Source organism: Vulpes vulpes, chromosome 1 (genome assembly GCF_048418805.1).
Source record: "Vulpes vulpes isolate BD-2025 chromosome 1, VulVul3, whole genome shotgun sequence".
Classification (NCBI taxonomy): domain Eukaryota; kingdom Metazoa; phylum Chordata; class Mammalia; order Carnivora; family Canidae; genus Vulpes; species Vulpes vulpes.
Window position 1 is genome coordinate 164,613,807 of NC_132780.1, and position 27,252 is coordinate 164,641,058.

Here is a 27,252-nt window from a genome sequence, read left to right on the forward strand (position 1 = left end):
TTTTCTTGCATTCAAAAAGGCTTTGAAGTTGGTTTAAGTCAACAATATGTGTGTATAGTTGAAATTATGATGATTGTAGCCGTAGTTGGGATTCTTACTAGCTTTGGCATAAATGAAAGTAGAGTCTTCTACTCTTCTTTTCAGGTAGTATCCAGGGGACAGTTGGTGGCTGTAGGCAAGCAAAATTCAACAATCTTCTCTTTAACACCAGAAAATTCTTGGGCTCCAAAAGCCTGTATTATTGTGTATTATATTGAAGATGATGGGGAAATTATAAATGATGTTCTTAAAATTCCTGTTCAGCTTGTTTTTAAAAATAAGGTAAGATTTAAGGTAATGATGTCAGAAGAAAACTTCATATTAATGAGGTCTGAGAAATGTAATATTTCTTTAGAGAAGTATCACTAAACAAAACTGGTTAGAAATTTATATTCATTTCCAGAATATGGTTAAACCTCTTCATATTATTACTACATAGGTATTTTCACATGTGGAATTATTGGGCAATGTGGGTCTTACTTGTAAGTTATGATTCTTGGCTTTAAGACTTTAACTCAATTCCATGAGGTTGTTTCAGGATCTCCCAAATGGTGGAGTCAGTATTGCTCTGGCATGGAATTCCAGCGGCAATTATAGAATTTGTGTGGTGCTGATATTGGCATGAGAGTGAAATGAAGGGCATGGGAGGGAGTGCAGCCATCAGTAGAGATGGGTGGAAGTAGAGCCCAGATCTGGTTTATCCATTTCACCAGCCTGCAAACTAACCCAGGACAGATTTACAGTAAGCCTGGCTACCTTGCATGTGAAGATTTGTGTAGACTTTGGTCTCCAGAAGCACCAGGGATTTTTATAGTTTAAGATGTATAGCTTGTATAGGAAACCCCCTTGAACACCAGCTTTGTAAAGTAACCTGGCTATAAGAGTGCCAGGTGGAATTGAATCATCTCACATGTTATAAAATGAGCCATTGTTCTCAATGAAAGCTGCTGCCTTTTCAGTTTATTTTAAGCAAAATAATCATTATTTAAAAGTATTGATTTGCAGAGTACAATTCCTCTGATAGCATTTCTGTCGGCTTAATTTGTTAAAATTCTGAGAGGTTGAAGTAGTCATCCATGGCTTTTGTTGACAATGGTTAACTAACTTTGTTAAAATAGAATACAAACCTCTATTTTTCATTTTATGAAGAATCTTTTCAAAGACAGTGGTACATTCTGTTATTTTTAGAGCACAAAATTTGACTTCTAGTGATTCCATTAATCTCCTGACAAAGATGAGTTTTAAAGTAGGAATCAGGCTTAAATATGGAGATGTACATCTTTGAAAGTGAGACCAAGTTTTAAAAACGTTACAGCATAAGAGGTCATTGGCTTTGAAGAAGCAGAGTGTATAAATAGCATAATTCCAAGAAATTTCTTAGATATGAAAGATAAATACAGTTTCAGGTATAGTTGCAAAGATATATCTTTCTCTACCTTTTTTTTTTTAAAGTAATCTCTACACCCAACATTGGGCTTGAACTTACAACCCTGAGATAAAGAGTTTCATGTTCTACTGACTGAGCCAGCCAGGCACCACTCTTTCTTTACTTTTTGTATAATGTTTATTACATTACTCACAAAGAACCTACAAATTTGAAAAGAGGATATATTTAAGCAGGAGAAAATTAGTCTTTTTGATGTTCGATAATGACTGTGGAATAAATGGATAGGATGTGGAAGGCTCAAGAGATGGAAATTTAGTGATCATCCACATGTAAGCAGATTTTGAAGCCATTGGGTCTTGGAGGTGCAGAGTAAAGAGTGAGAAGTTCAAGGTTGGAACATGTTGCTCTCCTCTCCTTTCTTCTGGGTATGAGTGGGGAAACTTAAACTGTAAGTAAACTAGATACAGTGGTGTAAGGGGTATATGTATAAAAAGATTTCATTAGAGAAGTTAAACTGGCAAATCTTTATACAAGACTCTTGCAGTAGGGGGAGAGACATTGAAGCAACATCACTGAAGCAAAAGGCAGGAGAGTTTTAAGCAGAGGATAAGCTTATGGAAAAGTACTGGAGGATGTTGAGGGGAGATTGGTCAATGTGATTAGGCCACCCACCTCTGTTTGCTGACTGGCAACGTATAAGTTAGGCTCCTGTCCTCCACAGAGACTAGAAGATCAATCAGGGACTCTGTCTTTTTGGTGATTACATTTCAAAGGATTGGCTCCCAGGTCCTTGAGAAAGATGTTCTTGAGTTGGAAAACTGTCAAGTAGCTGGAAGAAGACTTATATTTCAAAGGGGCAGAGAAAGAATTTATCATTGCAAGTTTTCTAAAGTAAATGCTATAAGGAAAGGGAGAATAAGGGGCTTCTGGTCAGGAGGAAGTCTGTCTGAGGTTTAGTCAAACTGAGGGGAAGATTAAGCCACTATGGCAGTGGACTGTTGAAATAGAGCTAGACAAAGTGAACATTCCTAATAGGAAGGGACCTCATGACAAAGCCATTCACTTTCACTCTGTTGACACAATTGAGGCTCTTTAAGAAACACTGGTTAGGGCCACGCTTTGATGAATGTAATGACGGATAAGTTCAGGTGGCCATAGAGACACAGAACATTGGGCCTACCAAGTGTTTGGTCTGATCACCACCTCCCTTGGACAGACATACCCCTGCCCCCAGCCCAGGTGGTTCTGTGAGTCCCCAGGGGAGCTCTCACTTGACTCACTTCAAAGTTCAGGTTACTAGCCTGTGAGGATCTCTGGTTTCTTCCTCTTTCCTGTTCCCCCTTCAGGATACTGTGCTTCCCCAGGTGTGCCAGACACTACTGCCTTCTCTGAAGCACTGGGAGATGGAGAAAGGGAAGAGGAAAGGCAGAGAAATGAAGGATAAATCAGATTTATGCCTGTGAACTGTGGGAGGAACTGTGGGAGGTTCTATGACTTGTAAACACCGTGAATAAAGTTTTTTTTTTTTTAATTTCTTTCCCTATAGAAGGTTTATGTATGGTTTTAGAACAATTTCTGAGACAAGGCAAATGTAGAATCTTTGCTAAATTTTGAGTAATTGAACTGCTGTTGGTAAGACATGTAAGTAATGCTCTTAAAAAAGTCAAATCAACCCCATTTTCTCTCTCTCTTAGATAAAGCTATTTTGGAGTAAAGCTCATGCTGAACCATCAGAGAAAGTCTCTCTTAGGATCTCTGTGACACAGCCAGACTCGACAATTGGGATTGTAGCTGTTGACAAAAGCGTTAATCTGATGAATGTCTCAAATGATATTACAATGGAAAATGTGAGTTGGGGGCAGCCCTGGTGGTGCTGCGGTTTAGTGCCGCCTACAGCCTGGGGTGTGATCCTGGAGATCCGGGATTGAGTCCCACATCGGGCTTCCTGCATGGAGCCTGCTTCTCCCTCTGCCTGTGTCTCTGCCTCTCTCTTCGCTCTCTCTGAATGAATAAATAAATAAATCTTTATAAAAAAAAAAAAGGAAAATGTGAGTTGGGCTGTTTTTTCATTATAAAAATACATATTAAAAGAGCAAGAAGGAGGGGCGCCTGGGTGGTTCAGTGGTTGAGCATCTGCCTTTGGCTCAGGTTGTGATCCCGGAGTCTTGGGATCAAGTTCCGCCTCAGGCTCCCCACAGGGAATCAGCTTCTCCCTCTGCTTATGTTTCTGCCTCTCTTTCTTTGTGTCTCATGAATAAATAAATAAAATCTTTTAAAAAAAGAGAGCAAAAAGGAAACCTTATTGCATTACTTCAAATATCTGAAAGAAAAGGAAATTTCATTAGTTCCTCTTCAAGTATAAGTCAGTTATCAGTAAAGCTTCCAAATAAAAAGGATTTGCATTCTGGTTGTTAATGTTAGAAAGAGGCTTCATGTGATGAAGTGTTTTTGCTCTTTTACATGAGAGATGCCCTCTAGAGTTTTCCCTCATTTTCATACTGTATTTGAATTTAAGACTCTTGAGAAAGTACTAGGTGTCAGCAGTACTAGTTGACTTGTATATTTCTGGATGAAATTGGAAAAGAAAGCTTTAGATAATTTTGAAGTACTTTCTATTTTGGTTATACATAATGGTTATATATAATTACAGTCTTGGGATCCCTGGGTGGCGCAGCGGTTTGGCGCCTGCCTTTGGCCCGGGGCGCGATCCTGGAGACCCAGGATCGAATCCCACATCGGGCTCCCGGTGCATGGAGCCTGCTTCTTCCTCCGCCTGCGTCTCTGCCTCTCTCTCTCTCTCTGTGACTATCATAAATAAATAAAAATTAAAAAAAAATACTTTGGGATCCCTGGGTGGCGCAGTGGTTTGGCGCCTGCCTTTGGCCCAGGGCGCGATCCTGGAGACCCGGGATCGAATCCCACGTCGGGCTCCCGGTGCATGGAGCCTGCTTCTCCCTCTGCCTGTGTCTCTGCTTCTCTCTCTCTCTCTGTGACTATCATAAATAAATAAATAAATTAAAAAAATAAATAAAATCTTTAAAAAAAATACTTTATAATTACAGTCTTATTGAATCAGGAATTTGTAGTATATTAAGGGACTGAAATTGCAGAAAACATATAAACCAGGAAATATATGAACATCTACTGTTACATAAACTAATCCCCTATTTGTTAATCATTTCATTTTTATTTGTAAATTCTTGATATATCCTTGTGTGCCATTGGCAGTTGAAATCTAGATTGTATAACCTATGTCAATTAATTAAGTACAGTGATTAACAACATATAGGAAGAAAGATGTAAACGTAGATGTAGACCAAAGAAAGATGTAGACCAAATTAGGCTAATTTGGTCATCTTGTTGTAAATTACTTCACTTGAGAAAAATTATATGTAATTTTCAGCCTATAAAGCTAATTTTTTCTCAATCCCCTTTTAAAAAAACTCCTTTAAAACTAATTGGTCATTTTTTCTCTTGACTTTTTAAAAATTTACATAATTCTAAAAAGTCTATAGCATTTTGCATTTGATTTGACTGAATTTAGTAATATCTCTCACTTTATCAGTCTCTAAATTCTTAAAAATATTATTTCATTTTTGTTTCTGTAGTTATGTACACACACACCCCTGTCTAGTGCTCATATTTTATCTTTTAATATATTTACATTAAATTTTGTCCTATATTAAGATTGCTATCCCAGCTTTCTTTTAGCTCATACTTTGCTGATGTATTTTTCTACCTTTTTATTTTCAAAGTTTTGTATGTTTTTCCTTTAAGTTTATCTTGCTATATTTTGCTTTTTTTTTAGGTTTTTGTTTATTTGTTTGAGACAGAGAGAGGGTGCACAAGCTGGGGGGAGGTAGAAGCAGGATCCCCACCAGAAGGAAACCCGATGTGGGGCTTTATCCCAGGACCTTGAGATAATGACCTGAGCTGAAGGCAAATGCTTATACCACTGAGCCACCCAGTCTCCCCTTGCTTTTGTTTTTTAATGTCCGGTAGTCCATAACTTTTAATAAGCTTATTTAACCCATTTACAAGTTCGGTAATTCTTGTTCTAATTAAGGCTTATTTCTACTTTATTTGATATTTTTAAATGTGATTACTTTCTTTTTTCCCCTTCTTTTTATTTTTCTTCTTTCCATGGGTTAGATAAAATTTTGCTCTTCTGGTTTAGAAGTCATACATTCTGCTTTTGTTTCTATGACAGATGCCCTTAACTCACAAACCATACTCCTATTTATTTATCCTTGTTGATTTCTCACGGCTATCAATATTTGTATCTTCATCTAACAAGATGAGCATTTTAGTATGCTCTCATTTTCTTGCACATCCCTTTTGTCTTTTACCTGTTACCACCTTTTTCTCCAACCCCGGCCAGACCATGTTGCTATCATACAGGATTGTAATTCTGTGTCATTATTGATTGCCCTTTTGATCTATGTTCTTCCTTCATTTTTTAAAAAAGATTTTATTTATCCATGAGAGACACAGAGAGAGAGAGAGGCAGAGACATAGGCAGAGGGAGAAGCAGGCTCCATGTAGGGAGCCTGATGTGGCACTTGATCCTGGGACTCTAGGATCACGTGCTGAGCCGAAGGCAGATGCTTAACTGCTGAGCCACCCAGGCATCTCTCTTCCTTCATTTTTTAATTCTGAAAATTTACATCTGTAATTTCTTCATATATTTCCTCTTTGCCATTTAAATTTTTCTCTTCTTCTGAGACTCTTGTTATTCAGAGATTGGCACGTCTACTTCCTTTATTCATATCTCCTAGCTTTTTGTTTAATGTTGTCTGTCTCTTTGTCTTTTCTGTTTTTCTTTGAGAATGCTCCTCAGGTGTTTGCTCACTGATCATTTGTCAGTTGTATCTATCCTACTTTGATTATTTATATAGAGTTCTTTATGTCAGCTATTATATTTTTAATATTTATTATTTTCATTTGGTTCTTATCTTTTGTTTTTGTTTTATATAGTTAATATTTTTCCTTATCTCCTTATGTATATTTACCATGTTTATTTTAATTATTGAGCTGGCTTTTTCAATATTTTTCTTCATATGTTATGTATAGTCTACTTGGATGTCTTTGTGGAAGTCATACTCTTTGGATGTAGTTGATTTGGCAGCTGTTCTGATAATGTCTGTTGACAAAGGTTGAACACCCTATTCCAATCTGTGTAAATCTTGTGAATTTAAAGAGAGGTAGTGGTCAAGCTCCAGGGACCAGGGAACTATTCTTGCTCCTCCCTGTGTACTGCTAGCTTTTATGTAGTGTTTCACTTTTAAGCTCTTAGGGAAAAGCATCCCCAAGAAGAGGCAGTCTCTTGAGATTATGATTCAGCAACCATTAGGGTTTGGAGGACAAGAGGAAGAGTGAATGCTTGGGGCTGTGAGTCTATCCAAAGGTTTTCCTTAGTTTCTCACACCAGAAGGGTAGAGGTGCTGACCTGGTATTATCTTCCTGACACTTGTACAGGCAGTGTAGACTGCTGCTGCAGCAGTTAATAAGGGCGGTGAAAATGCAGGGAATGATTTTCCTGAGGCTACCCCTTGGAAAGAAGCAAGAGCAGACTTTAAAAACTTTTTCCCTAGATTGTCTGCCTCTGGCACTTTCTGTCACCAGCTTCCTCCCAACACACCAGTTCAAGATATCCTTCACTCTTCCCAAGTTTTCTCATCCCACTCATCTGAGTTTCCTCCTTGGCTTTCATCGTTTCTCCAGAGTTGGCTCTGGGGGAGGGAGTTAGGAGCCTGTAGTGATAGACTATTTTGGTTTCTTTTGTTCTTGTTAAATTTGTGAGTGGTGCTGAGAGATTCTTGAGCACCTTGGGAAAATTTAAGTGTGCTAGATCTTCCAGAAATTATTTTCAGACACCAGCCTTTGCTGCCCTTTTGGCAATGCCTTTTTATTGAGCCACTGAGGAAGAGGAGAATTTCTTTTCAAGATAGATGCTTCTTCCTAGGTAATTCTATTGATTCACACTGGAGTGTCAGCAGGTGATCTTGCATGTATTTGTGTCCTGTAGCAGAGTTTGAGTCATGAGTCCAACACTTTTTCTCTCCATTATGTCTGGCTCTGGCTCTGTTGCCTATAGTTGGGTTGACTATATTTGCCAGCCTGTTGGGATGTTATGACATTTCCTGTTTTCTCCTTCTGTTGTTTCCTTCTTTTTTCAAGCACCATGTTTGCTTGCCATGGAGGTAGCAATGGTGGTCGTTAGCATGGCAGAAACAGTGGATGCGGGTGTTTAATTTTAAACAAGGTATTTTTTTTAAACTTATACTTAGAATCTTTCATCATTTTAATTCCCACCTTTGTTTTAATTTGTCTGGTTAATGCTAATGTAAATCAGGGAGATGCATTGGAATAGTTACCAAAAAGGGTATAATATCTTAACTTTTTTATTGTAGTGAAATATATATAACATAAAATTTGCCATTTTAACCATTTAAAAAAAGACAATTCAGTGTCATTAATTACTTTCATAATGTTGTACAGCCATCATCACTGTTTCCAAAACCTTTTCATCACTCTAGAGACTCTGTAACCATGAAATGATAACCCATCCCTCCAGAAACCTCTAATCTACTTCTGTCTTTATGAATTTGCCTAGTCTAGATATTTCATGTAAGTGAAATTATATAAAATTTGTCTTTCTCTTTCTGCCTTCTTTCGCTTAGCTTAAGGTTTTCAGGGTTCATCCATGTTGTAGATGTGTCTGAACTTTATTTCTTTTTATGGCTGCATAATATACAATTGTATTTATCTACCTCATTTTGTGTATCCATTCTTCTGTTGAAGGGTGTTTAAGTTGTTTCTGTCTTTTGGCTATTGTGGCTAATGCTACAGTGATGATGCACAGCATGCATGTATCTCTTTAAGTCCCTGTTATTTTCATTATATACATGGGAATGGAATATATATGCTAGTCTATGTTTAGCTTTTATTTATTTATTTATTTTTTTAAAGGTACGAGTTTTTTATTTTTTTTTTTAATTTTTATTTATTTATGATAGTCACAGAGAGAGAGAGAGAGGTAGAGACACAGGCAGAGGGAGAAGCAGGCTCCATGCACCGGGAGCCCGATGTGGGATTCGATCCCCGGTCTCCAGGATCGCGCCCTGGGCCAAAGGCAGGCGCCAAACCGCTGCGCCACCCAGGGATCCCATATGTTTAGCTTTTAAAGGAGCTGTCTACTCTCTCTTTTAGCCTATTTTACTCTCCCTTGCTAGCAATGAGTGCTGTTCTTAAAAAAAAATAGCATTGCTAATGTGATAATGCAAATATCTCAGTATTGAAAAAGCTATCTCATTGATGTGATTTGTGTTACTTTGTCAATGAGGTTAAATATTTTTTATGCTTATTAATCATTTGCATTTCTTTTTTGTGAATTACTTCTTTTTGTTATTTTTAAAACTCTAACTGATATTGTACAGAACTTATATTAACCTTCTGATTTAACCCATTTATCTGTCAAAAGTGTGGGTTGTTTTCAATGCTAATCCCTATGTGTTGGTTTAGTCAACTGGTGACATTTAAGTTCTTCTTGGGCAAAACTCAAGCATACCCCCCCCCCCTTTTTTTTTTACTATTTAATTAACTAATTTAATTTAATTTAATTTAATTTTTAAAAAGATTTTATTTATTTATTCATGAGACACACACACACACACACACACACACACAGAGATAGAGAGAGAGAGAGAGAGGCAGCGACACAGGCAGAGGGAGAAGCAGGCTCCATGCAGGGAGCCTGACATGGTACTTGATCCCGGGTCTCCAGGATCAAGCCCTGGGCTGAAGGTGGCGCTAAACTGCTGAACCACCTGGGCTGCCCTAATTTATTTATTTTAAAAAAGATTTAATTTATTTATCAGAGACAGAGAGCGAGAGCAAGAGCGAGCATGCACAAGCAGGGGGAGGGGTGGGAGGGTAAGGGAGAAGCCGACTCCCCACTGAGCAGGAAACCCAACCCAGGGCTTGATCCTTAGGACTCTGAGATCATGACCTGAGCCGAAGGCAGACACTTAACTGACTGAACTGCCTAGGTGCTCTTATTTATTTATTTGAGAGAGAGTGTGTAGGGGGATGGGGCAGAAAGAGAGGGAAAGAGAGAATCCACAAGCTGACTCCCCACTGAGTGTGGAGCCTGGTACAGGGCTTGGTCCCAGGACCATGAGATCATGAACCTGAACTGAAACCAAGAGTTGAGCGCTTAACTGACTGAACCACCCAGGCACCCCTCAAGCATACACTTCTTAGGAACTCTTGATTCTGAACAGAGTAAAGATAAGTTAAAAAAAGAAATGTATTTTTAGCTGATTGAATCATGCACAAGGCATGCACATACAAATATTATTTATTCCTCCATTTGTGTCATTTTCAAATTAGATAAGCTGTGGGCTATATGATATCTAAGTAACATGCAAGAAATATTGCAGAGGGCAGAACAGGTTGATATGAATCAATTCATTCCATGTATTTTATTTTCTCCTTAGGTGGTCCATGAGTTGGAACTATATAACACAGGATATTATTTAGGCATGTTCATGAATTCTTTTGCAGTTTTTCAGGTATGTTTAGTTTGTTACATAATTTGAAAAGATATTAATATCTTTTACTATTGCAAACACTTTCAGAATTCATTATCTGCATTATGAAATGGTAGCATTTTGTTAAATGTGTTGAAGTGCAGCATGTTATATAAATATAATTTGAAATGGAAAGATAATCATCCTTCCAATTTTGAAAGCAAATGGAAAAAGTGCATGTGAGAGAGTGTGTGTGTGTGTATCCTGTGCATGAGAGGGAGAAATTCTCAAAAATGAGATAGGGTAAAAAAAAAAATACTTTCACATATGCATAAAAATAAATTAACATGAGTGAGTTAAGAGTGTGGGAGACTGCTGTGACATTTTATAGAGCATTTAAACTTTTATTTTTAAAGAAAATTAAAATTATTTTTCTAGGAATGTGGCCTCTGGGTATTGACAGATGCAAACCTTTTGAAGGATTACATTGATGGTGTTTGTAAGTAAAACCTGGCAATATGTTTTTAAAGTATTTAAGTCTTTCATCTCAGGTATTTAAAATTATGTATATAGGTATGGTTACTTTCTGGTTGGACATGGTAATCATGATCTTCATTTTCTGTTTTCTTATCCTAAATCTTTGGAGTATTATGTTCATCTGAGCCATGACATGGAATGTTTGGGTTCCTATCTAGATTTTTTTTTTTAATTTTTATTTATTTATGATAGTCACAGAGAGATAGAGAGAGAGGCAGAGACACAGGCAGAGGGAGAAGCAGGCTCCATGCACCGGGAGCCCGACGTGGGATTCGATCCCGGGTCTCCAGGATCGACGCCCTGGGCCAAAGGCAGGCGCCAAACCGCTGTGCCACCCAGGGATCCCCTATCTAGATTTTTGAAATGAATACTTTCCATTTGCTCTCTGTAATTCTTTGAGATGGTTATATTTTTGGACATATTGGAAGATCCTGTGCTTTAATTTGTATTACAAACTCTGCTATTATTTTGGAATTAGTTAAAAGGAGCAACATTAAAAAAATCCTTTTTAATGATTTTATTAATTTATTCATGAGAGACACAGAGAGGAGAGAGAGAGAGAGAGAGAGAGAGAGAGAGAGACACAGGCAGAGGGAGAAGCAGGCTCCATGCAGGGAGCCTGACACGGGACTCGATCCTGGGTCTCCAGGATCACACCCTGGGCCAAAGGTGGTGCTAAACCGCTGAGCCACCCAGGCTGCTCAAGGAGCAACATATTTTTGAAACATTTTTGTACTCTAGCTTTTTGATGTTCACCTGGAATATAACCCAGATGCCATAAAGTATGCTGGTGTGTGCATGCATGCACACACACTCACGTGCATGTGTCTCATCAATCTGAGTTTCTCCTGGACAGCGTCACATCTGTATATCCTGGTTCCCAGTATTGCTAGAGTTGCCACCCAACTAATAAGTGTGCTTTTAGTAAGAAGTAAAAATGTTTTGACTGAAGGAAGTGTATAAATGTGAATGGTTAACTATAGAAATTGTTGCCTTTTCTTTCTAGTAACGTTAGGCTAATGTCATCTTGTAATGCTCCAGAACTGTCACAGTTCCTATCTCTGAATTCTCTATTCCTGTCAGGTGTTCTTGGTTACTCCACACTAAGCCCCAGGCTCTCCAACTTTGGGCTGGTTTTTGACACCACTGGATACCTGGTCCACTGTCCTGAAGCTAAAAAGATAATTTTATAGTCTTAAAAATTTTATGAAGTCATTATGATTTTTATATATTAAAGACAATATGGTGCAGTCAACTTTCTCCATATATTCATCCATCCTAGACACCTTCTAAGCCATCTATCTTTTTCCATTCTTTCAGTATTAGCTTTTACTCATCTTTGGTCTTCTTGATTCTTAGTCTTAAAAATTTTATGAAGTCATTATGATTTTTATATATTAAAGACAATGTGGTGCAGTCAACTTTCTCCATATATTCATCCATCCTAGACACCTTCTAAGCCATCTATCTTTTTCCATTCTTTCAGTATTAGCTTTTACTCATCTTTGGTCTTCTTGATTCTTAGTCTTAAAAATTTTATGAAGTCATTATGATTTTTATATATTAAAGACAATGTGGTGCAGTCAACTTTCTCCATATATTCATCCATCCTAGACACCTTCTAAGCCATCTATCTTTTTCCATTCTTTCAGTATTAGCTTTTACTCATCTTTGGTCTTCTTGATCCTGATTTCCATTGTAATACTCATTCTATTGTTAGTAATACTTATTGTATCCTTTACCTTTCCTGAGAACTTTCTTCTGCTCCCCCCCACCTCCTGTAACAGAAGAAACTTGATACTCTTACTAGCATACTGTGTCCTTAGAAACCTTCTCAAGTGACTGACATGACTTTTTCTGCTTCTCTTCTGGATCAGGGTTCCTAGGTACATAGTATACAGTGTTATCTTGACCACTTCAAGATCACTGTTTGGCAACCCTTAGTTAAGAGCAACTTCTCATTTGAAGCTCAAATATTTCAGTGATAATTCCTTCAGTCAACATTTAGGTCCCCTACTTTCCCTTTACCTCTGTATGCATTGATGAACCTCACAAAAGATTCAGAGTCCTTAAAGTCTTACTCCTGTTATCATCCTGGGAAGATTTGACTGTCCCACATGTGGTTGATCCATCTAATATATACTATCCTGTAGTCACCACTATGGCATCAGTAGTGACCCAAGGTCATTTTATCACTGGAACACTGTTCTACTTTTAAAGTTTCAAATGCCTGTCCTTCTACCTTGTATATTTCTTCACTCCTTTAAATCTATCAAATATCTTTATCTTTTCTAGAGACCAAATATCTTTTTTGGTCTTGACATCTCCTGGTTATTGGGAATTATTGGCTCCTTCTGCCTTGACTTTCCTCCAATGCCTTGTCTGGACTACATGGTTAATCAATTCAGTAGAATTCTTTCCTAGTTCTTGTACTTCCATATCATCTTCCCCATTACACCCAACTCTGGAACATCTTGACTGTTTATCTTACCCCTCTGATTCTATATCCCACAAATACCTTAAATTCAATATGTCACAAACCAGGTTTATGATCTTCTCTTTCTTAACAACTTTGCTTTTCCCTAATATAACTTTACTGATATGTGATTCCTTGAATGGATATAATTTCAAATCCGTGTTAATGAAATCATCATCTACCTAGATGTCTAAATCAGAAATCCAGAACTAATCCTTAATCCCTTCCTTTCTTTCTGTCAGATGTGGAACAGCATGGTGGTTAGGAAAGGAATTGACATCAACTACTTCTGGCTTTAAATTCTGGCTTTATGACCTGAGAAAATCAGTTAATCTCTCTCAGCCTCAGGCCTCCCAGGGAAATATAGGACTAATAATATTCCTGGTATGACAGGGTTATTATGAGATTAAATTCAAAAGCAAATAAAATGCTTACCATGTGTTTAGCACTTCTAAGTCCATAATTCCCTATTATCTTTTCTTATTATCTTATTATTTCTTATCATATTCTTATCTTATTATTATCTTATTCTTATCTTATTCCTCAGGTCCAGTTTGTTCATTCATTCTTTAACAGATAGTGATGATATTAATTGCATGCCTAGCATATATGAGGCAATGAGATTTCAGCTTGGTCTAGTGGGGCAGAACAACATGTCATTAGAAGTGTGTGCTGAGCACTGGGGTGGGAAAAGTACAGCATGCCAGGGGAAATACACAGAAGTCACCCACCCAAGAGACAGAGCAGAATCATCTCTTGAGACTATCATTCCTCTCCTCTGTTTGGCTTCAGGCCCTTGACAGTGTCTCCTTGATCATTGCAAGAGCCTCTTAACTAACTTTTGCCTGCCTTCATTTTCCCCTACCTCTAAACCATTGCTCACAGTGATGCCAGAGTTACCGTTATAAAACATGGGCTACATCATGTTTCAAATTTATTTTAAAACCTTCAAAGGGTCAGAATTGATTAAATGATTACTCTAAGTCCTTCATCATGGCATATGTGATATTTTAATATCTGGACCTTGCCATTCTTTTTCTCATTTTATGGCACTCTTACCTAATACTCACATCATATTCTGGACATGCCTTTGTACTTAGCTTTCTGCCTTCCCCCCGCCCCGCCCCTGTATGGGATACTCTCTAACTAGAGACTTAAAGAAAATGGAATTTGCAAACAAACAGCAACACTCCTGCAAAATGGATTTTTTCCCCTAGCCATACTATTTTCATTATTCAGATGCTGGGTAAAATCAGCAATTCTGTGCACAATAGGCATTTTATATATGCCTGTTATAATTCTTACCATGTTTACTACAGTTTTCTATTTGTCTCCTCCATAGACTATGAGTAGAGCTCACTACATTCATCTTTGTATCCGTGGTACCTACTACAGTATATTGTTTTGCATTTTATTTTATTTTTTATTTTGTTTTATTTTGATTAAAAAAAATTTTTTTTAATTTATTTGAGGGAGAGAGATTGAGAACATGAGTGGGGTGGGGGTGGGATGGGGAGAGAGGGCAGAGGAAGAGGGAGAAGCAGACTCCGCCTGAGCTGGGAGCCCAATGTGGGGTCGATCCCAGGACCTTGACATCATGACCTGAGCCAAAAGCAGATGCTTAACACACTGAGCCATCCAGACACCCCTGTTTTGCATTTTATTTTGAAATAATTTTAGACTTATAGAAAAGTTGAAAAAATAGAAGTGGGTGATAGAAATAGAAAGAAAGCTTTTAGTGGAATATGGGTTAGGATGCAGTGTTATGGCTTTATTAGATGACCTGTTCCTTGAGAATTTGGGATTTACTGTTTCATGCTTACTTTAAAAAAATGTAGATATGTAAACAATTTGAAAAATTAAGACTTTTCCAAAAATGGTTTAGGTTAACGTTGACATTTTTGGAAGTGTGTCAGTCTGTATCGCAACATGACTTTTTTTAAGCTAATAAACTGGTTGATTGTAGTATCTTATGGCTGGTATAACCAATGGTAATGATCACTAAGGAACTGAAAAGAGAACAAAATTGGAGGGAACTTTAAAAATGTGATTAATTGTTTTTTAGCAACTGCACTATAAGTAGTTTTTCAGGTAGTAGTTGTACAGGCAGGGAAGGTTTTTTTTTTTTTTTTTTTTTTTTTCTCGTTTTTTAGTTTTGGTGCTTCTGTAACTGGCCTCAAAGCCTTGGGTAAGTCACTTGACTTCTATGAGAATCAGGTATCTCATCTGTAAAATGAGAAGGTTGGATAAGATGAACTCTGACGTCCCATTTAGCTAAGAGGTGTTGTGATTCTGTGAACTAAGTTTATAATCATCCTCTACGTGACTTTTTTCCCTAACAATTATCATTGTTGATTTTTAGATGACAGTGTAGAATTTGCTGAGAGGTTTGTAGAGGAAAATGAAGGATACTTGGTAGATTTTCATGACTTCTCTTCGGTTAGCAATCCACATGTCAGAAAGCATTTTCCAGAGACTTGGATTTGGCTGGACACCAAGATGGGGTAAAGATTTGTAATGTTCTTTGCTCATACATACTTTGTTTAGTGTTAGTTTTAAATAAATTTTTTGTTCTTTCTAATGTTTAAGTACAAATATTGTGATTAACAACTAAATAGATGAAGAAGTTTTTATTTTAGAATGATATTTATTGTATTTAAATGTAGTATTTAGTAAAGCCACATGCAAATTGGGGCAGTGAGAGTGTCATTAAGGAGAAGCTGGACTCCTTCTAGTGAAGGGTGTTTTTAACTTCCTTGAAGTTTCATGGTTCTTGTTAGAGAAAATTACTGAGAGTACACTTACTGCCTTGGAGTGGGAAGCACTCATAATTACTCCCTTGACCTTGTGGCTCCTTGTAAAATCTCTCCATGAGCCACAGGAAGAAGAGCACAGGTGATAGAAGGATTCAGCTTAGTTGACAAACCCTGTGCTATCTGGCCTGATGACTGAGCAGATGAATCATGAAACCTTCACATATTTTATAGTCAGCCATTTATGGAAACTTGAAATAAGACACAAGTCAAACCTCAAAAAAAAAATAGCATTGACTAGGATAAAGAGAAAGTTTTATGCAAATTGACAGAAATAAATTACATTAAATTTGAAAATAGATATTTATTTTCTATATACAACATTTATAAAAATAATTGTCATTCTGAAGGTATAAACACTGCAGAAAGCTTTCAATGGAATATGGGTCAGAATGCAGTGTTATGGCCTTATTAAATGACCTGTTCCTTGAGAATTTGAGATCTACTGTTTCATGCTTACTTTAAAAAAATTTAGATCTCCAAACAATTTGGAAAATTAAAACTCTTCTAAAAATTATTTAGATTATGTTGACTTTTTTGGATACATGTCAATTCATGGTGTTGTGATTTTTGTTTTTATCTTGACTTCAGTTCTAGGATATACCAAGAATTTGAAGTTACTGTGCCTGATTCTATCACTTCTTGGGTAGCTACTGCTTTCGTGATCTCTGAGGACTTAGGTCTTGGATTAACAAGTACTCCAGTGGAGGTAGTATATTAAAGACTTTCTTGTAAATGTTAGTGTCCATAGCAAAGAAAGTGTCAACTCTTCAATGGATTTTCAAAAATGATTCTTCTGATGTTGATGTTTAGAGATTTGTCAGCTTTTCCTTTTGTTTTTCATTGGTTTTATACTTTAGAATGTGAGCTGTGCTAAACTCCTAAATGTGCTACATCCATATTAAGATTTGGATTAAAAACTTTATAATTGAATGAATCTAGCTATTTCCAAAGGCCAGAAGAGAGAGAATTTCTGTGTATTCCCTCTGAAAAGAAAGGACAGAACTTCTCAAGATGTACTTCTAGCAGGCATTCCTTCATATTTCTGGTCAAATTGTATCACATGTTACTTTCCAAATTAGTTGCTGGCAAGAGGAATATAATGACCATGTTTGGTCTTAGACCAGTAGCCCTTACTCTGTCATATCTGAAGCCTTCTCTTTATAACAGATATTTTGTTTTCCCCTTTACCATCTGGAATGAAAATCATAGAAAATACAGTATATCTGCATACTCAATTTAAAAACATGAATATGATACCTTAAGTGAAATATGAAGGAGAAATAAAAGTAAGGTGTAATAAAATAATATATATTATAGTGTATAAGTGATCAGACATAGCCACATTAGAAGGCATAAATCTTTAAATATTTACTCCATGCATCAAATCACCCACTGTGTAACAGCTGCAAGTGGAGTTTGATATACATGTGTTGTTTTAGCAACTCAAAAACCTTGACTGATACTGCTTGTAGTGATGTCAGTCTTTGAGATCATGAACCACTTTTGGTAATGTTACAAACACAAAAATATGCACTCTTCTGTTGATTTACAAAATAGTTGTATTTATGAAAAATTCAGTGTGTGTTGAAAAATGCTTTGGGTTTATATATAAGTTCGAATTAGGTTGTAAGTTCAGGTCATCATAAGTAAGTACTTTATGTGAATGTCTGAAGAGGCATTTAATCATAAGAGATGTGGGACAATTCTTCATTGTCTGGGACGGTCCTGAGCATTTCAGACTTTCACCCACTATGTGTCAATCGTACCTTTCAATCATTGTAACATTCTAAGACACTTCCACAAATGTCTGAGTAAACCCCTAGAGGGAACTACTGCTGCCAGTGACAACCATTGGCCTAAACTAATCAAGATTTATTTTCAGAGGCAGGGTAGGGGTTTAGCTGCCGCTGTAGGATTTGGCCAACAATATCAGAATTGGGTCACCAGGGAGAAAGTACATGTGCCTATATATGTTAGAAGGTAGTAAGCAGAACATCACTTAGACTTTCTCCATGAGTCTAAAACAAGAGCTGTTTGACTTGGCCAGTGGCTTTTAAAGCAGATTGGTGGAGTCATTATAGCATAGTAGGTGAGGAGCTGGGCTTTGGCATCAGACATGCTGGGATCCATTTCTGGCTCATTCATTCACTAGTGATGTAATCTTGTACTAGTTACAGAGATCTCTGAGCTTCTGATTTATTTTCTGTAAAATATGAGCATAGATCCTGCCTCATAAAAGTTGTAAGGATTAAATGAAATAATTTGTGTAAAGTACCTATAAACTATTGGGACTACATCAAAGTAAAAATTTCTGGACAGTGAAAGAAAAAACAAAACTAAAAGGCAACCTAATGAATGGGAGAAGATATTTGCAAATGACATATCTGATAAAGGATTAGTATCCAAAATATATAAAGAACTGATAAACTCAATACTCCCAAACCAAATAATCCGATTAAAATAGACAGAAGACATGAACAGACATTTCTCCCCAGAAGACATACAGATGGCCAACAGATACATGAAAAGATGCTCAACATCACTGATTATCAGGGAAATGCAAATCAAAGGTGCAATGAGATATCATCTCACACCTGTCAGAATAGTTAAAATCAACAACACAAGACACAACAGGTGTTGGCGAGGATGTGGAGAAAAAAGAACCCCTTGTACTGTTGGTAGGAATGCAAAGTGGTGTAGCCACTCTGGAAAACAACATGGAGGTTCCTCAAAAGACTAAAAATAAAACCACTCCATGATCTAGGAATCACACTACTGGGTATTTACCTCTCAAAAAACAAAAACACGAATTCAAAGGGATACATGCACCACCTGTTTATTGGGGCATTATTTACAACAGTCAAATTATAGAAGCAGCCCAAGTGTCCACAGATAGATGAATGGATAAAGGAGATGTGTTATAAATATACGATGGAATATTAGCTATAAAAAGCATGAAAGCTTGCCATTTGCAACAACATGGATAGAGCTAGAGAGTATAATGCTAAGTCAAATAAGTCAGTCAGAGAAAGACAAATACGATATGATCTTATTTGTGGAATGTAAGAAACAAAACAAATGAACAAAGGAAAAAAAGAGGTAACTGAGAAACAGATTGAACTATGAACAAACAGATGGTGACCAGAGAGGAGATTAAAGAGGGGGGTTAAAGAGTATACTTATCATGATGAAAATAAAATAAAATGATAAAAAAATAAAGTCCCTGGGTCCTAGTAGGCATTTATAAAGTGTAGTAATTACTCTATAAAATAGCATCATATCAATTTATCATCATTGATTTGGGATAAGTTGCTGTTTGTTTTTTGTTGGTAGGCAAGTGAACATTTCTATGTGGAATTACAAGCTTCACAGGTTTTGTGAGATTTGCTTTTAATTGCATGAATGTGAAGCATTTTGATTTGAATAAAATATATATTTGTTTGTCTTTTCCAGCTACAAGCCTTCCAACCGTTTTTCATTTTTTTGAATCTTCCCTACTCTATTATCAGAGGTGAAGAGTTTGCTTTGGAAGTAACCATATTCAATTATTTGAAAGATGCCACTGAGGTAATATATTAAATGTTTTGTTAATTCACACTTCAGGAAAAAAATGGAGAAAACACACAGGGATTGGATTGTTAATGTTTGGGTATCTGGGAATTTAAGCATTTTATACATTTCTGAGAGGCTGGAAATAAATATACTTTGTCAGTGATTTCTTCTACTTATTCATGTCTAAGGATAGTATTAGCGTGTGTCTATACATTCTGTTTAATTTCCAGCACAGGTTTTCCACATTAGCTGCATAATTTCCTCACTATATCTGAGGCAGGTCATTATCTTTCCTGCTTCCCTGTACCCTTTCCTAGCCTTCCCTGCATCTAGAAGACGTTGCTGCTTCTCACTGCCATTTCGTGCTCCTTGCAGTTGGCAAGAACTTACTTCTTTCAAGACCTGGCTTGAAACTAGGATGCCCTTCCTCACCCATTCTGTTATGCCTTGTTTCCATGTTTATATAGTGTACTCTATTTTGAATACAGTGTATTCAAAACAAGGCTTTGTTTTTTGAGTCATGTGTCTTATGTTTCCTTTAGTTAGTCAGTTCTCTGGAAGGCAGGCCTATTAGGCCACCGTTTGTGTTGTGCCCATTGTAGTACTAACCAAGTGACTGATTTTTTTCTCCCCTTAGAGTAAGTAGGGGTATGTAATTAATTTCATTATATAAAAATTCCACAATCTCTTTAAATACTATGTTTTATAAATTGTATTTTAAAATTGTACTTAAACTTTTTAAAAAAGATTTTATTTATTTATTTGAGAAAGAGAGAGCAGGAGTTGGGGGGAGGGGCAGAGGGAGAGAGAGAAGCAGACTCTCAGCTGAGTGGGGAGCCCAATGGGGGCTCGATCCCAGTACTCTGGATCATGACCTGAGCTGAAGGCAGACACTTAACAAACTGATCCACTCAGGTGCCCCTGAATTGTACTTTTTAACTTAGTCAACAATTATACATTGTAAAGAGCAAAAGATCTGGAATCAGAAGGCCTGGATTCAATGTCCTGCTCTATAACTTACCAGCAAATAAGTTAATAGTAGTTTCCTCCTTTGTAAAATAGGACTAATAATTATTATTCCTAGAGAAAATATTTTGATAAACAGATGAGAAATGGAAATGGAAAACAACTCATAAAGTATAAGGCTTGGGTAAATGCTGTTTTTTTTTTTTAAATCTTTTTTATTTACTCATGAGACACACACACACACACACACACACACACACAGAGGCAGAGACACTGGCAGAGAGAGAAGCAGGCTCCATGCAGGGAGCCTGATGCGAGACTCAACCCCAGGACTCCAGGATCATGCCCTGAGCGGAAGGCAGGTGCTCAATTGCCGAGCCACCCAGGCATCCCATAAATGCCGTTCTTGATAAGATTGGCAGCTTTGACATATTTTACAAAAGTTTTCAACCAATATATGCTTCAGTACTCATCTCTGTGTCATTCTTTCCTTGGAATAATTTAGCAGAGACTCTCGAAGGATGTAATAACACTTCATCTTGTTTGTCTTAGGTGTTTATTAACGGGACCAGTGTCCTAGGATGACTCACTTAAACCAGGCTGGTGGCAATACCATGACATGAAATAACCTTTCTGGGCATGTCCTTCCCACTCAAAGGCTTTGCATAATGACAGAACTTAATGTTAATGGGCATTTAATGTTAGAAATGGAACTGCTGGGGTGCCTGGGTGGCTCAGTTGGTTAAAGCATCTGCCTTTGGTTCAGGTCATGATCCCAGGGTCCTGGGATCGAGCCCTGCTTTGGGCTCCCTGCTCAGCAGGGAGCCTGCTTCTCCCTCTGTCTGCTCCCCCTTCTCCCTGCTTGTGCTCTCTCTATATATAAAATAAATAAATTTAAAAAAATAAGTGGAACTGCAGAGTGCCCTGTTCCCACATATCTGGAGATGGAGGAGAGCATAGAGAAATGAAGATTTTCCTGATGACCCTCTCATCCTATCCTTGGCTGAATCTCTGTCTCATCTTCCTTAGTCTTGAGTCCCATGGATTTAATAGCATTTAACGTGGGGATAAAGCAACACTTTTCTGAGCAGCACTTAGTATAGAAAAATTTTGATAATTTTCCTTCCAGGTTGAAGTAATCATTGAGAAAAGCGACAAATTTGATATTCTAATGGCTTCAAATGAAATAAATGCCACAGGACACCAGCAGACCATTCTGGTTCCCAGTGAGGATGGGGCAACTGTTCTTTTCCCAATCAGGCCAACATATCTGGGGGAAATACCTATCACAGTCACAGCCATTTCACCTACTGCTTCTGATGCTGTCACCCAGAAGATTTTAGTAAAGGTAAGTATTTGAAGTCTTGAGTAAGTGAAACAGAAATACATAATTGAAAAGGAAACAGAAGATGGTTTTTCTCTTGGTTAAATTTGTTGGCAAGATCTAGTAGGTCATCTCTACCCACTTGTTATTGTCTAATTGTTTTCTCATCTGTATGCAAAGATCTATATTATGTTTTGGAGATAATTGCCAATATTCTCTTTAACTTTATGGTATGCCTGTATAGTGAATCTCTTTTGGAATCAATTGCATTTACAAACTGTGTTACACTGGGGTCCTAGTAAATCATGCCAAGTGGATATGTAGATTTTGAATTTTGAAATTCCTCAATATAATTGGAAGATATTTTGTAGATTTATTTTGGAGAAGATATTATGCAGAAAAAGACAACTCAGCCTAGTAGATAAGCACTTGTGTTCCGATGTGACAGCTCTAGGTTCAAATCCCAGCTCTGTCAAATGTGATTTAGAACAAGGTGTATAATCTCTCTTTGGATAATAATAGGATTTACTTCAGAGGGTTTTTCTCATCACCTTTTCATCTTATCCTTTGCCATTCCAATTACCATTTCATGAAATGTTTTGTCTACTTTAACTAGAAAGTAAGCGTTTAGTAACAGATTTGGAGCAGGAATAAAAAACAGTAGGTATTTTTTCAATTGTACACATACTGCAGATACAACAGGCAAGACATTTATCTTATTTATATAAAGTTCTCTAAACAGATGAGAGATGATGATGTTAATTGTGTTTTTTCCAACAGGCTGAAGGAATAGAAAAATCGTATTCACAATCCATCTTGTTAGACTTGACTGACAACAAGTTACAAACTCCCCTGAAAACTTTGAGTTTCTCATTTCCTCCCAACACAGTGAGTGGTAGTGAACGAGTTCAGATCACTGCAATTGGTAAGAATACAGTCTTATCACCATTACTACTGGTTAATTTGTATATGACAATATAATGTACATATTTTATCTATGTTTAGGTGTGTTTTTTAATTTAGTCATAATGAAAAGAGGTTGCAAAAGTTTTTAGTTGATACCAGCTGCTGAGTACAATAGAAAGACGAGCAGATATGTGTCCTAGACCAGTTCTTAATCACAGTGTGCATATGAATCATGCAGGGATCTTGTTTAAAGGAAGATGTTGGTTTATTAGGCTTGGGGTGGGGCTTTAGATTATGCATTTCTAACCAGCTCCCACTTGATGCTGATGCTTCTGGTGTATAGACCACTGTTTGGGTAGCAGCACCCACCATAATGTGGCTGGAGGGTGGGGTTATTTCTAAGAGTGGAGCTTCTGGCTTCTGTGACTTTCAGCCACTGGTACATATCAGAATCTTTTATGGAGTTTTGTAAAAACGCAAGCTCTACTTTCAACCCACACAATCAGAATTTCACGGGCTATGTATATTTTGAAAAGATTTCACAAGTGCTTCTAACTAGAAGTTGAGCACTATTGCCTAGAGCTGTTCTCTGTGCAGGAGGCAGATAACCTTTACAGCAGGATGCAAACAACCTACTGATTTCACCCTCTCCTGGTCACCTTCTGGCAACCTGAAAGTATTATTACATCAGCTGTTAAACATAGCTTCCACATAAACTATTTATCTGGTTGCACTTCACAAATAACTGAAGGAAATGTTTAGATTAATGGAGATTAATGAATCTAAATAGTTTGTTAGGTCTTCAAGATGTCAGGACCTAAGGCACTTTTTTCAGAGGTTCTTTTACATCCCATCTGATCTAATACTTTCCATTATAGCTCAACCAACTAATCCCTTATAGAGTACTTTTTGAGAATCTTAGGCATAATTCTTAAGAAGAATTAAACAAGCTCTCTACCTAGGAGAATAAATTCTTCCATAGTGTTGGGATGTGGGGAGGTGCAGCACACACATGGGGGGATGCAGTACACATACACACACACATAAGTGTGTGCATACACATACACACAAAGGGAAGATACTTTCAGTTTCAAATGCATACCACCATTCTTTACATTGGAATGAGTCTATCTTTAGCTATTGAAATACTCTTGAGGTTTGATTTTGTTTTTAAATTTTTTAAATTTTTATTTATTTATGATAGTCACAGAGAGAGAGAGAGAGGCAGAGACACAGGCAGAGGGAGAAGCAGGCTTCATGCACCGGGAGCCCGATGTGGGATTCGATCCCGGGTCTCCAGGATTGCGCCCTGGGCCAAAGGCAGGCGCCAAACCGCTGCGCCACCCAGGGATCCCTTGAGGTTTGATTTTTAAGCTTGATACAAAGAATGATTTTTCAAGTTGTATTTTTATATGGTTATTTATTTTTAAAAAAATCTATTTGGTAGCCCAGAATTTTAGTGTGAATATTAGTTTGCTTCTTTGAATTTTGAGACTATAAGTTTATGTTCACTTTGAATGTTAAAAACCATAAAAACATGAATGATAACAATATAACCTCTATTAATTTTTTTGTGTTAACATCTTAAGTTTAAGACATCATATGCCAGCATGGCTGCAGCCTATTCATTTAAAAGAGGTCTTCCTGTCTTTTTAGATTCTTTTTTTAAGGATTAGGTTATCACTAAGTTTTTGGACTTGAAATGAGTAAGTTTCTAAAATAAACTAGATGGAAGAGTGTTCTCCATACAACTTAGCCACAGTGGGGTCAGAATTATTTTTTTAAGATTTTATTTATTTATTTGACAGGAAGAGAGCACAAGCAGGGAGCATCAGGCAGAGGGAGAGGGAGAAGCAAGCTTACTGCTGAGCAGGGGAGGGGGTACCTGATGTGAGGCTTGATCCCAGGACCTCAGGATCATGACTTGAGCCAAAGGCAGACATTTAACTGACTGAGCCATCCAGATACCCCTCACAGTGGGGTAAGAATTGGAACTCAGCCTCTGTATTTCTACATTTTTTGCTTATTTCCCTAAGTCATGGTGTTAGAATGTAGGTAGAGGTGTCTTTTAAGCAGGCATTTTGTTAATTTTATATTACTAACTTTGAAGAATATCCCTTATCTGTTTTGATTCTGAGATTCATTGAAATACGTTTGCATGTTAATTCTACTTTGTTTTTATTAAAGAGAACACATTGAAAAATATTATAATCTTTACTCTTAAATAATTTCTCAAGTGTTTGTAGTGTGTTAGTAAGAAATCAGAGTGAAGTTCTAGTTAAGTGAAGAATACTACTAATAAAACATTTCTTTCTTATATAAAAATGATGGTTTCCTGATGGTCAGTTCCTGATATTTTTGTTCAAGAATTATTTTTTAAACTTCTTTTTTGCCTGGCATATGCCACATCTTTAACTGAACTAGAAGTCTTATTTGTCACATAATCTACAAGTTTGGTGCCACTGTGTAATCAGTTACTTGACCAGTCTCCCTAAAAGCTTGATATAAAGTCTGTACCCTGTTCCAGGTTTGCTTCAGTGTCACATGCCTTCTATACTCAGCAGAAGTTTCTTTGCCACCAGGAGCTACAATTACTATTTGCTGAATGTATTGAATGTCTTGTGCTTTCAGGAGATATCCTTGGTTCTTCCATCAATGGCTTAGCCTCATTGATTCGGATGCCTTATGGCTGTGGTGAACAGAACATGATAAATTTTGCTCCCAATATTTATGTTTTGGATTACCTAACTAAAAAGAGACAACTGACAGAAAACTTAAAAGAAAAAGCCCTTTCATTTATGAGGCAAGGTAAGCATTTTAGAAATGTACTTTTATTTGTAAATTTCTTTCTTTTTTTTAGGCAGAATCCACTCTAGACTGTATTTCAGTATAGACTGATTTGTCTTTGCTGTGTGATTGTAGAACTAGATGGTGTTGAAATGTGCTAGAAGCAGTGGGAAACTGTCACCATTCTTCCTGCAGCTAATTGTCACTAATTGCTGCTAACACGTTAAGGAATTAGTGTCTAGAAGGGTTTGTATTTTAATTAGGGACCTGAAATTTAAAGCTACTTAAAAATCTAGAGGACTGAGTGTTCATTTATTCATCACACATTTATGGAGTATCTGCTGGTGCCAGTGTCAGCTCTGCCACTGAGGAAACAGGAGGTCAGGGCCTTTCTTCTCAAGGAATTCTTTGTTCAGTGAAGACAGTCTGTACATACACACATGTGGTGCCATGGGGCGGGCACCTTCTCAGTGCGTTTAAAATGTCAGGTAGGTGGGAGTTAGGAGGGCATAGTTTATATGAGGAGGCCCTGCTCGACTCTCAGATGTCAGACTCGTGATTACTGTCCCCTGAGTTCTTGAGAGGCAGATATTGTTCACGGATACCAGATGCTTTGTGTCTGCAACTTGCAAATAGCAACAATTACTATTAGCTGAGCACTTATGTGTGCCAGGCAGTGTTTTAAGCACTTTGTAATTAATGTCTCATTTAATGCTCACAGTGTTAGTATTATCCTCCTGTTTTTACAGAAGAGGAAACTGAGACACAGAAAAGTTAATTAACTTATTAGCAAGTGAGTAGTAGAACTGGGATTTGAACTCACTGCCTGGCCCCAGAGTCCATGCACTTAATGTCCATCCTTAGACAAAAACAAAAATGTTTCTAATACTACTACTACTACTACTACTAATGTATATTTGATTTCCTCAAATACTCCAGAAGCCAACTACCCAAAATTATGATCTAGGTTTTGCATTTCCATGTTAGGGGACTTCTAGCAAAATCTCTGTGTGGTTGAGTTTATTTGTCTACATAATTTGGGCTACCTGCTGCCCATCAAATTTATGAGGATTAGAATGGTTTATGCAAAATGCTAAAAAAATCCTTGCTCAGTGTAATCTAAAAATCCCAACTCCTAAGTGTTTTGTTTTTGTTTTTTTGGAAGGAATAGGTTAAATGCAAATAGAGGCAAGCTGTTAGTGATTTTACTAACTTCTCTACAGTTATGAATTAGAAAGCTTAAAGACATATTTTGATGTGAGCTTTTCTTCCAGGTTCCCTCATTATGTAGGAACTTATTTATCCTAAACTAAATATTATGTAATAATGGTAATAACCAACCCTGTTAAAGGCTTTACAAATGTTTTCATTTAATTCTTTTTTTTTACCTTAAGATTACTTATTTGTTTGACAGAGAGAGAAAGAGAGAGAGAGAGAGAGAGAAAGAGAGAGAGAGAGAGAGAATATGCATGTGCATGCTCTGGCATGTGTAAGGGAAAGGGGCAGAGGGAAAGGGAGGTAGAATCTTAAGCAGACTCTGCATTGACCACAGAGGTGGATGTGAGGCTCTGTCTCATGACTCTGGGATTATGACCTGAGCTGCAAGAGTTGGATTCTTAATGGATTTGCCACCAAGGTGCCCTATGTTTTCATTTAATTCTTACAAAAACCCTAGGAGGTATACATACTGATATTATTTCCATTTTACAGGTGAGGAAACTGAGGCATAGAGAGGGTATATAACTTACCTATGATTATTTCCAGGTGATATGGTGTTGGAATATGTGTTCTTCCTCAGATCGATATGGGATAAGTTTACTTGGCAACATTTTTAGGTTTTTAAAAACCATAAGCTTGGATGGAAAAGGTCTAGGAATTGGCCAAGATGTTTGAGTGTGGCTAATGTGCAAGAGGTCTCAGGAGGCTTC

General features: G+C 37.2%; 1 protein-coding gene across 1 annotated transcript in view; it reads left to right on the forward strand.

The window, feature by feature from the left end:
- Nucleotides 1-27,252, forward strand: part of CD109 (CD109 molecule) — a 127,797-nt gene that overhangs the window by 69,483 nt on the left and 31,062 nt on the right. The window contains exons 14-23 of the mRNA XM_026007374.2: nucleotides 145-321; nucleotides 3,121-3,273; nucleotides 9,928-10,002; nucleotides 10,399-10,459; nucleotides 15,336-15,477; nucleotides 16,378-16,495; nucleotides 19,243-19,356; nucleotides 21,437-21,655; nucleotides 22,412-22,556; nucleotides 25,169-25,345. Coding sequence (XP_025863159.2) covers nucleotides 145-321; nucleotides 3,121-3,273; nucleotides 9,928-10,002; nucleotides 10,399-10,459; nucleotides 15,336-15,477; nucleotides 16,378-16,495; nucleotides 19,243-19,356; nucleotides 21,437-21,655; nucleotides 22,412-22,556; nucleotides 25,169-25,345 — 1,381 coding nt within the window. The remainder of the gene's footprint in view (nucleotides 1-144; nucleotides 322-3,120; nucleotides 3,274-9,927; nucleotides 10,003-10,398; nucleotides 10,460-15,335; nucleotides 15,478-16,377; nucleotides 16,496-19,242; nucleotides 19,357-21,436; nucleotides 21,656-22,411; nucleotides 22,557-25,168; nucleotides 25,346-27,252) is intronic.